This window comes from Petromyzon marinus, chromosome 15, assembly GCF_048934315.1.
Source record: "Petromyzon marinus isolate PM22_M1 ecotype Great Lakes invasive population chromosome 15, UKy_Petmar_22M1.pri1.0, whole genome shotgun sequence".
NCBI lineage: Eukaryota > Metazoa > Chordata > Hyperoartia > Petromyzontiformes > Petromyzontidae > Petromyzon > Petromyzon marinus.
In genome coordinates this window covers 1,504,424-1,516,816 of record NC_133681.1, presented here as the reverse complement: position 1 = coordinate 1,516,816, position 12,393 = coordinate 1,504,424, and the positions used below count along the sequence as shown (strand labels likewise).

Sequence of the window (12,393 nt, the reverse complement as noted above, 5' to 3'; positions counted from 1 at the left end):
AGTTGGCAGGGGAGGGCAGAGGCCCGCCAACGAATCGATTTAATCCCTGAGGCGGCCATATTTGTACGGGACAACTAACAACGACATCAACGTTTAGGCGACGGTTCAGGTTACGACCCTTGATGGCATATTAATCTGAGAAAGCCACACTGATAAGGAAAACGGGTATTTAATTGAGATACACCATATTCTTAGCTCTTTCGGTAAAGTCACGTTGAAGGGAAACAATTGGGGTTTGACTGTAGTGACGTAATCGGAACATCACACTCGGTCACGTGACGGGTTGTAGGCGGTGGCTTCCCTTACTCAAGATGGCCGCCGTTAACTTGCGCTCCAACAATGTTTTTTTTCTAAGTATTAAACTCTTCTAGAAGTCACAGAATAATAATAGGTTACTTTATTGAAATGGGGAAGCATTTTCAGTTTCGCGATAAAAAAATAAATAAATTGCTGAAAGTTATTAAATATTTAACAACAGCGCTTTGGATTGGTTCCCCGCCAGCAATTGACACCGCGTCCCCATTGCAGGGTTTGAAAAGAGCAGTTGGCCAATGGCAGGCGGCGTTACACGGCGGTGGCGGGGTGTTCGAGTTGCAGGGGTAGGTGAATGGGGTCGATTATTATAAATCATCATCGTTATTAATCACAGGTAAGCGTTTACATCACATTTACATTGGAATTGAGTCTAGAATTTACCCACACGTAAATTATATCAATGCCATCCTGAGCCAAGGTCGATCCACTGCTCGATGAAGGCCGTTGTCGGCTCACGCTTGGAGGCTGTTTGACCATACTTCACCGCGCTGGTTCAGTGCGGGTTGGGGTGACACACTCACTCACTCGCACTCTCTCTACATCTCAGAATATTAATGTTTATTTACACTCGCAGGAATCCGATTTGCTATAAAGCTTCTTTTCACAGACGTCTCTTCCGAGAAGTCTTCCCAAAGTGGGAGAATAGGCCCAAAAATATAGGATTTAGCGGAGGCCCTTTGTCCAGCAGTGGAGTGAGCAAATCAGTTGCAGGGGCTGCATCTTTACCCCCCAACCCACCGTGCGTGTGATTTGTTTTCGCTGCGAACTCGGCGAAGCCGATCCTCGGTTTCCAGCTCACGGCCACCGACGATACCGCCGTGATAGCCAATCTCAAATCGGTTCTGGGCCTACCCTAGGTCGACTCGGCCTCAAATGAGTACCTGGTGCTGTGTGTAGTAAAGCATCGACACTGGGGAGACAAAGGCGGCTGGGCGTGGTTGCTGCTCCCCCCCCCTCACCAAGCCCCCTCGTGCGCAGTTCCGACCTTCCATATGTTGTGCTAACTCCCCAACGGCACTTGCCCCCCCAGAAGGAGGCTGTGGTCGAAGGCTTCTTCACGTGGTGGGGGGCCTTTGTCTTGTGATTCGGTGTCGTCGAGGCGGCCACTCGGGGGTACAGGAGGAGGGGAAGGGGAAGAAGGCGGAGAGCGATGAGACGACATGGTGCTGCGTGCCATCGAGATTCTTCTCGACTACTTCGCTGAAGACGCTGACGAGGTGAGAAGAATCTTCACCGGCGCCGAGATTGAGGAGGTTTAACCCTGGTGGAGCGGAACAGGGGGCTCCCTTTGCGTCTGTATATCCCGGGAACAAATCCGATGACCTGCGAAGCGCTTTGTTGCACAGATGTGTCCAGTAGAGACGAGTGAGAAAGTAAAAAAAACGAGTACAAAGTATTGGTTAAGGTAAAAAAAATCACCAACAATAAATCCGTAAAGTATTTAGGTTTACAAGTTAAAGTTGCATAAGTGCACCAATTCCCGAGCTTGGGCAAGGCATCAAATCAACAAGAGCACTTTCCAACACACATACTGTGGACTTTGGAACGCTGCCTCACAAGCTATTAGAGATTCCGCTTCATTTGCGATTTTTTTTTTAAAGTCTCGATTTAAAACATTCCTACTAGATAAGGCGCCTCGTGTTGTTTTCAGGCTCTTTGTTGATAGGTTTTCGTGCTTATTTTTTTATGCATATTATGTACAGCGTTCTGTGATCCATTGATGAAGATCACTAACGTATATCAGTCCAGTGTTTTATGATTTATTACGTCAAGTAACTAAACGCGTTCATCAAAAGTAACACTGTGTGTGTACGCGTGTTGAACTTCTTTCGCGCCGTACGTAGCCAACCGCGCTAATCACAGGCGCGGGTCTTTAAAAGGAAATATTTAATAGGCGACGTTTGAGGCAATGGATTTCGAGCGAGGTGTGCTTCAAAACCGTGTTGCGAGCACACATCATCATCATCACACACCCGCTCGCTAGTCTCTGCACTGGCTACCAGTCAAGTATTGAGTGCACTACAAGATCCTGCTGCTGCTTGCTGCTGACCTGCAGGGCTCCGAGTGGGTTAGCCCCGCAGTATTCGCAGGAACTGGCTCGTGTTGTGACTCCATACGAGGTTGCTGAGATCTTCGGATCGCTCTTCATCTAAGGACTCCGAGGTCAGGGCCTTGTTGCTGTGGTGATCAAGCTTTTGCCAGCGCAGCTCCCAGACTGTGGAAGAACGCTTTCTGGTACTTTGGGAGCACAGCCCCCAGAGTCGTGAGAGCTCTTTGAGTCCATCCAGAAAACTCGCCGCTTTAAATTGGCCTTCACCCCCTAGTTGTGGCCGTTTACCCTGCAGGTGCTGTTTGTTTCCAGCATTCCATACACAGGGATGCATTTGGATCTACGGATGAAATCCCCCTTTACAGGTATAAATGATTATTATTAATGGGCTCTCGCTTGGGTTCGAGTAAAGGATGGACACCCTCTAGCTTTATAAGTCTTGTGCTTCGCATATCCCTTGAATCGACGCTCCCGATAGAGGCGGTACGAAAGCTGATTTTTGTTTTTTTACGGGAACGCGACTCTTCCCCTCTCATTGCCAGCAGTGCAGCGTGGGTTTCGTCACCAGCGGGGGAAGCTCGCGGAGTCTCATCCGAAGAATCGGCTCCAAGATCCAGGATGCTCCGTTCCTTTCCTTTGTGAGAACCGCACGGAGCAAGGTCACAACGCACGCCGCTCACTCGGCAAGCGTCGGACACGAGAAGGTGTTCTCGAAATGACGGGCGTGGATATTCCGCGTCTTGCACATAGCAAGTTTTAAAACATATACAGGCACTGCTTGATGCACGCGATGTCAAGCACAAGAAATAATGGGAAAGGAGTGGGTTAGGGGATTTAACTCACACTCGCAGACATAATCGCCTATATTATCCTCGCCTCTATCAATACAATACATGTACACACAATATAATACTTTAAATTGGAAATTAAATCGTGTAAACTCGTATATACTAACTCGAATAAATGTAAATAAAGAAATACACTATTTCTTGTAACTGCACCAGAGTTGCGTTGTGGAAACCATGGATGGAGACGCGTAAAACCTGACGGCGTACGATCATAACCAGAGACAAAGGGAAGAGCTTTCTAGATTTAAAGCTTTCGTGACTGCTAGGATCCATACTCTTTGGTTCTATTGGGTAAAGTCACGTAGGAGGACAGTGCTGTCCTACCAGACAGTCTCGTCCCTTCACCTGATGAAGGCCGCTTGTGTTGTGGCCGAAACGTCGTGATTTTTTGTTATTTTATTTTCACCTACGTGACTTTACCCAATAGAACCAAAGAGTAAAGGGAAGAGCGGCGTTGTGCACGCGGCGAGATGCTGCACGGTATAGCGCACCAAGTCACCGTACCACACTGGCTGCTGGCAACGCCATTGGGTCGCGGTGCCAGGCTAGGAGGTGGCGTACGTCGCGTGGCGGGTGACGTTATTATTAAAAAAAATTGCATCGCGTACGTCAATAAAAGGTCTAAATACATAGCGCGCCGCGTTATTCCAAAACGGCATACCACAAAAGCACGTAAACCGAGGAATGCCTGTGTGTGTGTATAAAATGGGGTTAATGCCACCCCTGAATCAACCTGGTATTTCAGGAACAACCTTTTTTGTGTTGGTAGTCACTCAACCAAACACTATCCAGGCTCAACCTGCTTAGCTTGACTTGTGAGACCTGACACATTGCATGTAGAGGCGCACGTAGAGGCACAGAAACCCAGGCTCGTTAGAACGTTGCTTGGTACCCGACTGCGATGTGCGCGTGTGAAACGTGGGCGATCGACGCAGCAGACAGGAGGAAGATATCTACGTTTGAACTGCGGCGCTGCAGAAGACATAATCGCGTGCGTGTGTGTGGGGAGCGGTAGTGCAGCGGTGAGCGTGCTGCGCTACGAACCTGACGACCCGGGTTCAATGCCCGCTCATGGCCAACACCGGTGACGATTATCTGAACCGGTTCTGGGCCTCCCCTAGCTCGACTCAGCCTCCATCGAGTACCTGGTGCGGTGTGTCAAAGCATTGCCACGAGGGAGACAAAGGCGGCCAGGGCATGCTGCTGGCCACCCGGCCTTCATAGGTGCTCACTAACAGCACTTGATGCAATAGTCTGTTGAGGCTATACGGGGGATGTTTGTCTAATTGTGTGTGCGTGCGTCACTGGCAGGTATTCAGCGTTTTGCAGGGGAGGCCGTATGGGAGGAGACGGAGCGTGGTGCGCTGGATCGCATCGCACTTGCCCATCCCACGCTGGCTCTCCCCGCACCTGCAGGCGAGTTCTTTTGCCCGGCGGGGTTGAAGCAGTTTCCAACTTGTTGTTGCTGTTTTTATTATTTAATTATTCTGCTAGTTTACCCAGGAGAGTTGTGACTTTGTCGGAAGAAGTACTGCCAAGTTGTCACAAGAGGAGGGGGGGGGGGTTATGATTGCTCGGTAAATTCTCACTTGCAGGTAATATAAAAATTTGGATGACGACACAATGACCTACTATCGCGATCTTTACCTCTGCTGCGAAACAGACCGCGCGTGGCATTTTTTTCGGTTAATACCACACCGCGGTAATAACCAGGGCGGCCGCTGGATTCGAACCGTAAAACTTCTGCAACAAGCGACGAACTCGCTGCCGGTAGTCCACATCCTCTGCCCCAAACTGACATTGAAAGCATTCGTTCTGTCCTTCCGTGTGGAACGAGAGGGAGAGCGGCACGCCGACTCTTCGTGAAGTTGCTGCAGTATGAACAGAACTGTTGCGAACGTTGTGTTGCCATTACGAGCCTGCCCCGTGGAAAACCGGCCACATTGATCACAGCGATTTTGGATAGACACAAAACGATAAAAAAGACATATCCCCCATGCAGCCTTAACAGACTGTAGGAGCAAGTGCTGTTCGCAAGCACCACGAGGGGGTGGGTGGTCAACACCACGCCCGGCCGCTTTTGTCTCCGCAGTGGTGATGTTCACACACCACACCAGGTACTCGTTTGAGGCGGAGTCGACTTAGGGGAGGCCTAGGGTCATATCACAGGTTTGGCTGTGAGCGAGAATCGAACTCGGGTCACCACTTTCGTATCGCAGCGCCCTAACCGCTAGACTACCGCTGGATAGACGCACGCGCACACACACATAATCTCTTAAACACAACACGCTCGCACACAAAGACAAATTTCCCCCAAGTTCGCCTCCGCAGACTGTTGGGGCAAGTGCTGTTGTCGAGCAACGATGGAGGCCGGAACTTCGCCGAGTAAACCTAGAGAAGGGAGGCCTGAGAGCAATTTATATCATCACCGCTGATGGTAGCCGTGGTCGGGAATCGAACCCGGGGAACTCAAAGGTCCGTATCGCAGTGCGTTAACAACTGCACCGCCGCTCCCCACCCTCGCACCGCCCCGCTTCTGCCTTGTAGTTGCTGGCAGGAGAACATCCCGGAGCTCCGTCCCGTGAAGAGAGCCCAAGTGTGCCGAGCTTCGCCGAAGTGATATACTTCCCCATCGTGGAGGGGGTGGCCAACCGCTGCTGCAGGTGCTGACGCTGCACAGCAGTTGCATCCGGGAAGCACGTTATCCCTGATACGCTTTGTTTTTGTTGTCTCTATGAGTGTGTGTGTGTGGAGCGGTGGTTTATATATTAATCAGCCGTTGCTTGAAATCGTCTCCTGCCCTGCATTTGATTCCCTGCTGTGTGGCGGAGGAAACGCACTTACAGTACTGCTGCAAGCGGAAGTGTTGTGTTATGACCTTGTACTGAGTAGGCACCGGCCTCTGGGTGCCAGGCCCCTGTGCCCACAGCCGCAAGGATGATTCATCATCGTCATCAATCGTCGGCGGGTCCGGTTGATTGATGATCCAGCACTCGCTGATTCACACAAGTCGGTTGCCTCCTTGTCACTCTTGTAGCGCAGCTACCATGATTAATGTTCCAAGGAGCTTTATTCAATTGATTCCTCCACCTGTGTTGGGAGGATCGTTTAGTTTCATCCACACTTGTGTGCAACCACGGCACCGCAGGTCACAACAATGCATGCACTCACCCACCCTGCTCAGCCACTCACTCACCCCGCGCAGCCACTCACCCACCCACCCACTCAGCCGCTCACTCACCCCGCTCAGCCACTTGCCCAACCACCCACTCAGCCGCTCGCCCACCCCGCTCAGCCGCTCACCCACCCCGCTCAGCCGCTCGCCCACCCCGCTCAGCCGCTCACCCACCCCGCTCAGCCGCTCGCCCACCCCGCTCAGCCGCTCGCCCACCCCGCTCAGCCGCTCGCCCACCCCGCTCAGCCGCTCGCCCATCTGCTGATTCGCCACACAGCAGGTCACCTCACTTCTCTTTCTTCTTGCCTCGCACCGCTCCACTTTGGAATTCCCTCCCATCGTCCTTTTCCCCCACGCTCCTTATATAACAACCTTTCTCACTCTCAAGACACGTGTGAACTCGTACATTACACCAGCAGGAGTCCTGTTCATCAACCGGCTGCTTGGCTGAATGGGGCTTTGGGCCCGTGTGCTCGTCGATCTGTCGCCATCTCTCGCCGTCCCGCGATGTAACGCTCCGTCCGGCTCCCACACGCCAAGCTGCTTCCGCTGCTACTAACCGCCCCCGTTTCATCGTCAGCCGGGCGGAACTCCGCCTCAACGCCGGCACTTCCTCGCCGCGCTCCGACACGCGCGGCATGCGGGAGCTGCCGGGAAGCGCGAGTCTCCGGGAGCGGAGGGACGGGACCGGCGATGGTGATGGAGGAGGAGCAGCAGCAGGAGCAGCAGCAGCAGGAGCAGCAGCAGCAGGAGCAGGAGGAGCAGCAGGAGGAGCAGACGCCCTTGTGAAGATCGCGACGCTGGAAGCCGAGTTGGCGCGTTTGCGAGCACAAATCGCCGCCATCGTCACGGCCCAGCCCGGAGCTGGGGGGACAGATGCCACACGTAACCACCGCCTCGCCCTCCCCCACCCTCCTCGCCCGCCTCGCCCTCCTCACCCTCCCCACCAACCTTACCCTCCCCACCCTCCTCGTCCGCCTCACCCTCCCCACCCTCCTCGCCCTTCCCACTCTCCTTGCCCTCCTCGCCCTCCCCGACCCTCCTCGCCGTCCCCATCCTCTTAGCTCTCCTCGTCCGCCTCGCCCTCCTCGCTGTTATGACGATAACAATGATGATGATTACGCCGATGTTGATGCTAAAAACAATGATGATAATAACAATGAACGATGTCATCCGTAGGAATAGGTTTCACCCTTTTAACTGGCACAAAAACTGACACCTTTATTCAAGGCATCATGTTTGCACTAACCACAACACAAGCAGTCAAAATGCAAACAAAAAAGACAACTCTGATAATAATATGCACTGTCCTTGAATTTGATTGGTCCACACCCGAGACAGCTTTTCTCTAAGAAAAGCTTTTCTCTAAGAAAAGCTGTCTCGGGTGTGGACCAATCAAATTCATTATGAGACCTCAAAAAGAGGTCTCATAATGATGTCATCCGTGTCCACTCCAACCCCGCCACCCCCACCCTGCTCCTCCACTCCAACAGAGGTTGCACCGGGCCCCACCGCTCCTCCTCCTCCACCCCCGCCTCTGCCCCCACCCCCGTCGGCCTGCTCCATCCTCGAGGGTGGGGCCGGCGCCCTGCGGCTGATTCGCCGGCGCCGCGAGCAGCGTGTGCACGCAGCAGGAGGTCGAGGGGGGGGAGCCGATGGCACCGGCAGCGAGAGCCAGGCAGGAGCCGCGGTGGGCAAGAAGGCCGTGCCCGACATGATGGACGTGCTGAGGAACCTGGGAAAGGTGAAGCTGCGCGTGGTGGAGAGGTGAGGGACTTCTTCGTTTTGGTTTATCCGGGACGGACACGCCGAATCTGTAGGACTCTACAGATTCAGGAGGGTCCTGCCGCTGCCACATTGGGTATTTATTTGTAAGACTGTTTCAGCCAATTAATGATGAGTTGTGTTTATTATTATTATTATAATACGTTATAGAAAACCCACGCCTTGCACAAGGGGGCAACACTATCCCCGTACAGATGTAGACAGATGGCGATTAGCCCACACTTGCTTGGACCGCCTTCTGGCGAGCCAGGGTATGCCTCCTTTACGCCCCCACGGGAAGGGAGTTTCACAGCAGCATCTCTGCGGTGATCCACCAACCCTCGCTGATGCCTCTGCACGTCGCCGGATTCCTACAGGCAGCCACGTGCCGCAGCGTAGCCACCAGCGCCCCGGCTTGGCGCTGCTGTTTATGTTGGTTATGATGGTGACATGAGTGCCGACTCCCGTTGCTATCACTGCCGACGATGATGATGATAACGATAATGATGACGTTGATTCTACCTCTTACTGACGACGCTGCTGCCGATGATTATAACTTGTGATTGCTGCCGTTTATTTGTGGTGGTGGTGGTGGTGGTCGTGGTCAGGTCCCCGGGTGGGCGTCCCGTCCACTGGCCGTTGCGAGCCTGCATCACCCCGCCGTCCGACCCGGCCGCCCTCATTGCGCAGGCCCTGCGCAGGAAGTTCGCTCGCTGCCGCGCGCCGCGCAGCCCCGAGCCCGGCCTCTCCCCCGGCTCGCCGCACGCGTTCAGCCCCGACGTGCCCAAGGTACGCGGGGGCTGCGGCGCTGGGGCTGATTTTTCCGCTGCGGAAAGCAGAGCTGGGCCCGCGGATGTCGCGAGAGGTGAACGAGCGGAGGCTCGCGTGGGTGACGCAGTGTACTCGCCACGTACAGACTGACCTCACGAGCGGTGGGTGCATCGTCCATTGCAATCATGGCGACGATGCTGATGATGATCGCGATGATAAAGATGGTATCACGACAATGATGTTGCTATTACAATCATGATAATCTTGGTATGACCATCGCACCTCCGATGAGCACGGTTGGCTACGTACGATGCGATAGAAGTTCAACATACGTAACAACGCTGATAATGTTGGTACGAGGATCACGATGGTGCTGCTGATGATGATGATGACGAGAGCTTCCACGCTGACTTGCGTTACGTTCTCCTCTCCCCCGTTAGTTTGGCCGTCACCTCCTCAGGGTGACGGGCAGGAGCCTGGACGAGCCCTTCTACGAAGGCATCTCCTCATCGTCCACCTCCTCATCCTCCACCTCCTCATCCTCCTCCTCGTCTCTGGGGTCACCTCTGTTCGTCCACTCTTGACCCCCGCCCATGCGGGCGCTCCAACATCACCCGGCCGCCACCGCGTCATCGCAAGAGCGCCGTCGCCGACGGAACGGACATGCCGCATTGCAGACTCTTCTGGTGGGCGATCAAAACTGTTCCGTGTGTTGGGCCGGAAATTAGCGCACTTGGGGGGGGCTGGGGGGGGGGTTAAGGACATTTCCGCCCTCAACCCCCCGCAGGCGTGCGGACGATGGCGCCTCTACGCGCGACCATGCGGTCCCATCGTCCCCGGATTGAATTTTAGACTTTTCTCCCCAAATCTAATGCCTCGTCTCTGTGGTTTGTTTTGTTTGTGGCGAATGTAGCGGCCTCTGGTGGCCGCAGTGTGTATGTGTGTGTGTGCGCGTGGCAAACCGATTACGAGCAACGACGCGCTTCTCCGGATCGAGACGCCGCTCGTGACGTGGTGCCCGCATCGTCACCGTGAGAGACGATTTCGACCGCTGCTCTCAGAGACGCGCGCGCTGTACTGTATACATGCGTTACCCGGTGAACACGCGGTGGGGCCCGGATGTTCGTACGGGGAAAGGTTCACTTGACCGCACGCGAGACCACTTTAGACTCGTGGGTGGTTTTGTTTTAGCATTTTATTTTTTTAAACGGGTTTGGGATGCTGCCTGCGTGGCGGATTGGGGACAACTTCACGGTTCGGTTCCACCTCTGTTCACCCGGCGGTAGGGATTGGGTACGGCACAGTGATGTCGATGAGCAGGTTCGCGCGTGGTGGGGTAAATTGTGGGTACTCCCACCTCTTCTAACGTGTCTGGCCAGTGTGGAAGAGAAGGCCAAGAGATACCGTCTAGGAGGTGGGGGGAGGAGTGTCGGCACCCTTCCCTGGAGACCCGAAATTGCGGTGCTGCGCTTTTTTTTTTTTTTAAATTTGTGGCACGGTTTCACATTCTCCACATCGGCCTTGTCGCCAATCGTAGCTCGGGACCTCCGTCGACCGCTCTGCCCGGCACGCACAAAGGCGAGCGGTGGGCGTCAGTTTCCCGGGTGACTCTAGCGGGCCGAGTTACTGCTCCACAGCGGAGGTGCTTGCGGGTCGTGCTGCTGCTTCGGAGCCCTCCCCGCGCGAGTTTGCGGGTCTTCGCCGCCCTTTCGCCGCCGACGTCCGACGGTTCGCTCCTCGTGTCGCCGGGAGCTTCTTCAGGAACCGAACACTGAACGGGAACTCAATTCGGTCGCCGAAAGAGCTCCCGGCGGGCACGCGGAACGAAACGGCGGACGCCGGCACCTCGCAAAAACGACGACAGCGCGCAGCAAGCGACACGACCCACAAACACCCACGGGAAAGTGACTCGGAGGCAACTCGCGATTATCCTGGGCAACGGGAGGCAGCGGTGGCCCAAGTTAAAACAAAAACCCGGATAAATCCGGAAACGCTCATGTGGATTCGGCTCCCATCGGCTCCAGCTGTTGTTCACCCACGTGGAGCGGGGGTGGCGACACGGAACGCTCCGCGTGTCTCCGTTGTTTCTGAGAGTGATCGGTTTCACCTGCCGACGACTGACCCTTCGACGAGTGAGGAGCAGCAGGCTCACGATTATAACAAAGTGCTCCATACCAGTGAGCAGCGTGCCAGATGTTCGACTTCCCCCCCCCCCCTGCGAGCACGGTTTTTAATCCTCCGCGCGGACGGTCTGCGCCGTGGGTAACCGAGCGGCAGAGGAGTGGGGGTGGTCAAGAGTCTTGTCTATGCACGTAGGAGTAAAGCGACAGTTTAGTCCGTCTGCCCTGGCAGGCTCGCGGGCAATAATATGGGCCACGCCAGCGTGGGCCGATGTGGCGGCGTTGTACGCTGGAACCTCGCGGGTGCAGGACTGCCGCGGAGGTGTTAGCCGTTGTTGGGCTGTGCCCCTCTCTCCTCGCTGTGGTTTCGGGTTGCGCCGATCACTACGCGTTGTTGTCCGACGTTTTGCTCCACGTGCCGAGAGTCTTCTTCAGGAACCGAGTCGAAGAAGCTCCCGGCACGTGGTTCCGGACGTCCGTGCCGAACAGCAACAACAACACATAGTAGTGGTGGTAACGGCAACGCAACACGAAACGTTTGTCGTTTTTAACTTTTCCGTAGGAGGCACGAACTTCCTTCTGCTGCCACTCGGCCGGTCTGTTCTGGTGGACGATCAGAACCGTTCCGTGTGTTGGGCCGGAAAGTAGCGCACATGGGGGGTCAGTACCTTTCCGCCAGCGATTCACTTTGAACCTCGCGTGTCTCTCCAACAAGGGATGCTGAGACTACAAATGATGAAGGGGAGGGGGGGGTGTTTCCTAGACAATTTAAAAGACTCGAAAACCCAAAACGGCTCATTTTCGAGAAAGGGGCAGGCCTTAGCTGAGAGCAGGCGGGTTACGTGGATGAACTCGACCAGCTATTAAGCTTGTCACCCGGGCGCCCGTCGCGGAGACGCGATGGTAACTGCTGTCTGAAGGAAGTTCGGAAATTGTTGCAACGAAGCGAGCACGTTTTGGCTTGCATGTACGCGTGGATTAAATGAGTTGTTTTCAATGTTTCTGTTCAAATGGTGGCCCGCCTCGCTCTGTGGGAGGTGGTTCTCAAACTCGTTTCTACCAATGTCCCGGCTACAAATACCGCAACGCACAGATCACGCATCAACGCGGTGTTTGGCATCCGCATCATTTTTCGTGTTGTATCTTGGCGCTGCTGTTCCCTGCGGATATTCAACATTTCTCCTGCACGCTCTCCACGCCACAGCCTGCTCCCCCCCCTCCCCCCCCATGATTTCTTCCCCTTTGGGGTTTGTCATGCGGCCCATTTTATCTGCACGTATCAGTTGGGTTTTTAACTTTGATCATAGCTACTGATTTTTAAGTAATTTTATTAAACAAAACCCCAAACAA

General features: G+C 54.5%; 1 protein-coding gene across 5 annotated transcripts; it reads left to right on the top strand.

The window, feature by feature from the left end:
* The first annotated feature begins 14 nt into the window (after positions 1-14).
* On the top strand, positions 15-12,393 carry LOC116942557 (mitochondrial fission regulator 2-like). 5 transcript variants are annotated; one of them, XM_032954609.2, is made up of 9 exons: positions 15-599; positions 1,346-1,532; positions 2,908-3,003; positions 4,525-4,629; positions 5,761-5,876; positions 6,969-7,273; positions 7,882-8,155; positions 8,761-8,941; positions 9,364-12,393. In XM_032954609.2, the coding sequence occupies exons 2-9, from the start codon at positions 1,476-1,478 to the stop codon at positions 9,505-9,507; spliced, it is 1,278 nt and encodes a 425-aa protein (XP_032810500.2). In that variant the 5' UTR covers positions 15-599; positions 1,346-1,475; the 3' UTR covers positions 9,508-12,393. The 5 variants fall into 5 exon arrangements, with proteins under 5 accessions (XP_032810500.2, XP_032810498.2, XP_032810497.2 ...); XM_032954607.2 differs by having other exon boundaries at positions 15-649; positions 1,349-1,532; XM_032954606.2 differs by having other exon boundaries at positions 15-649.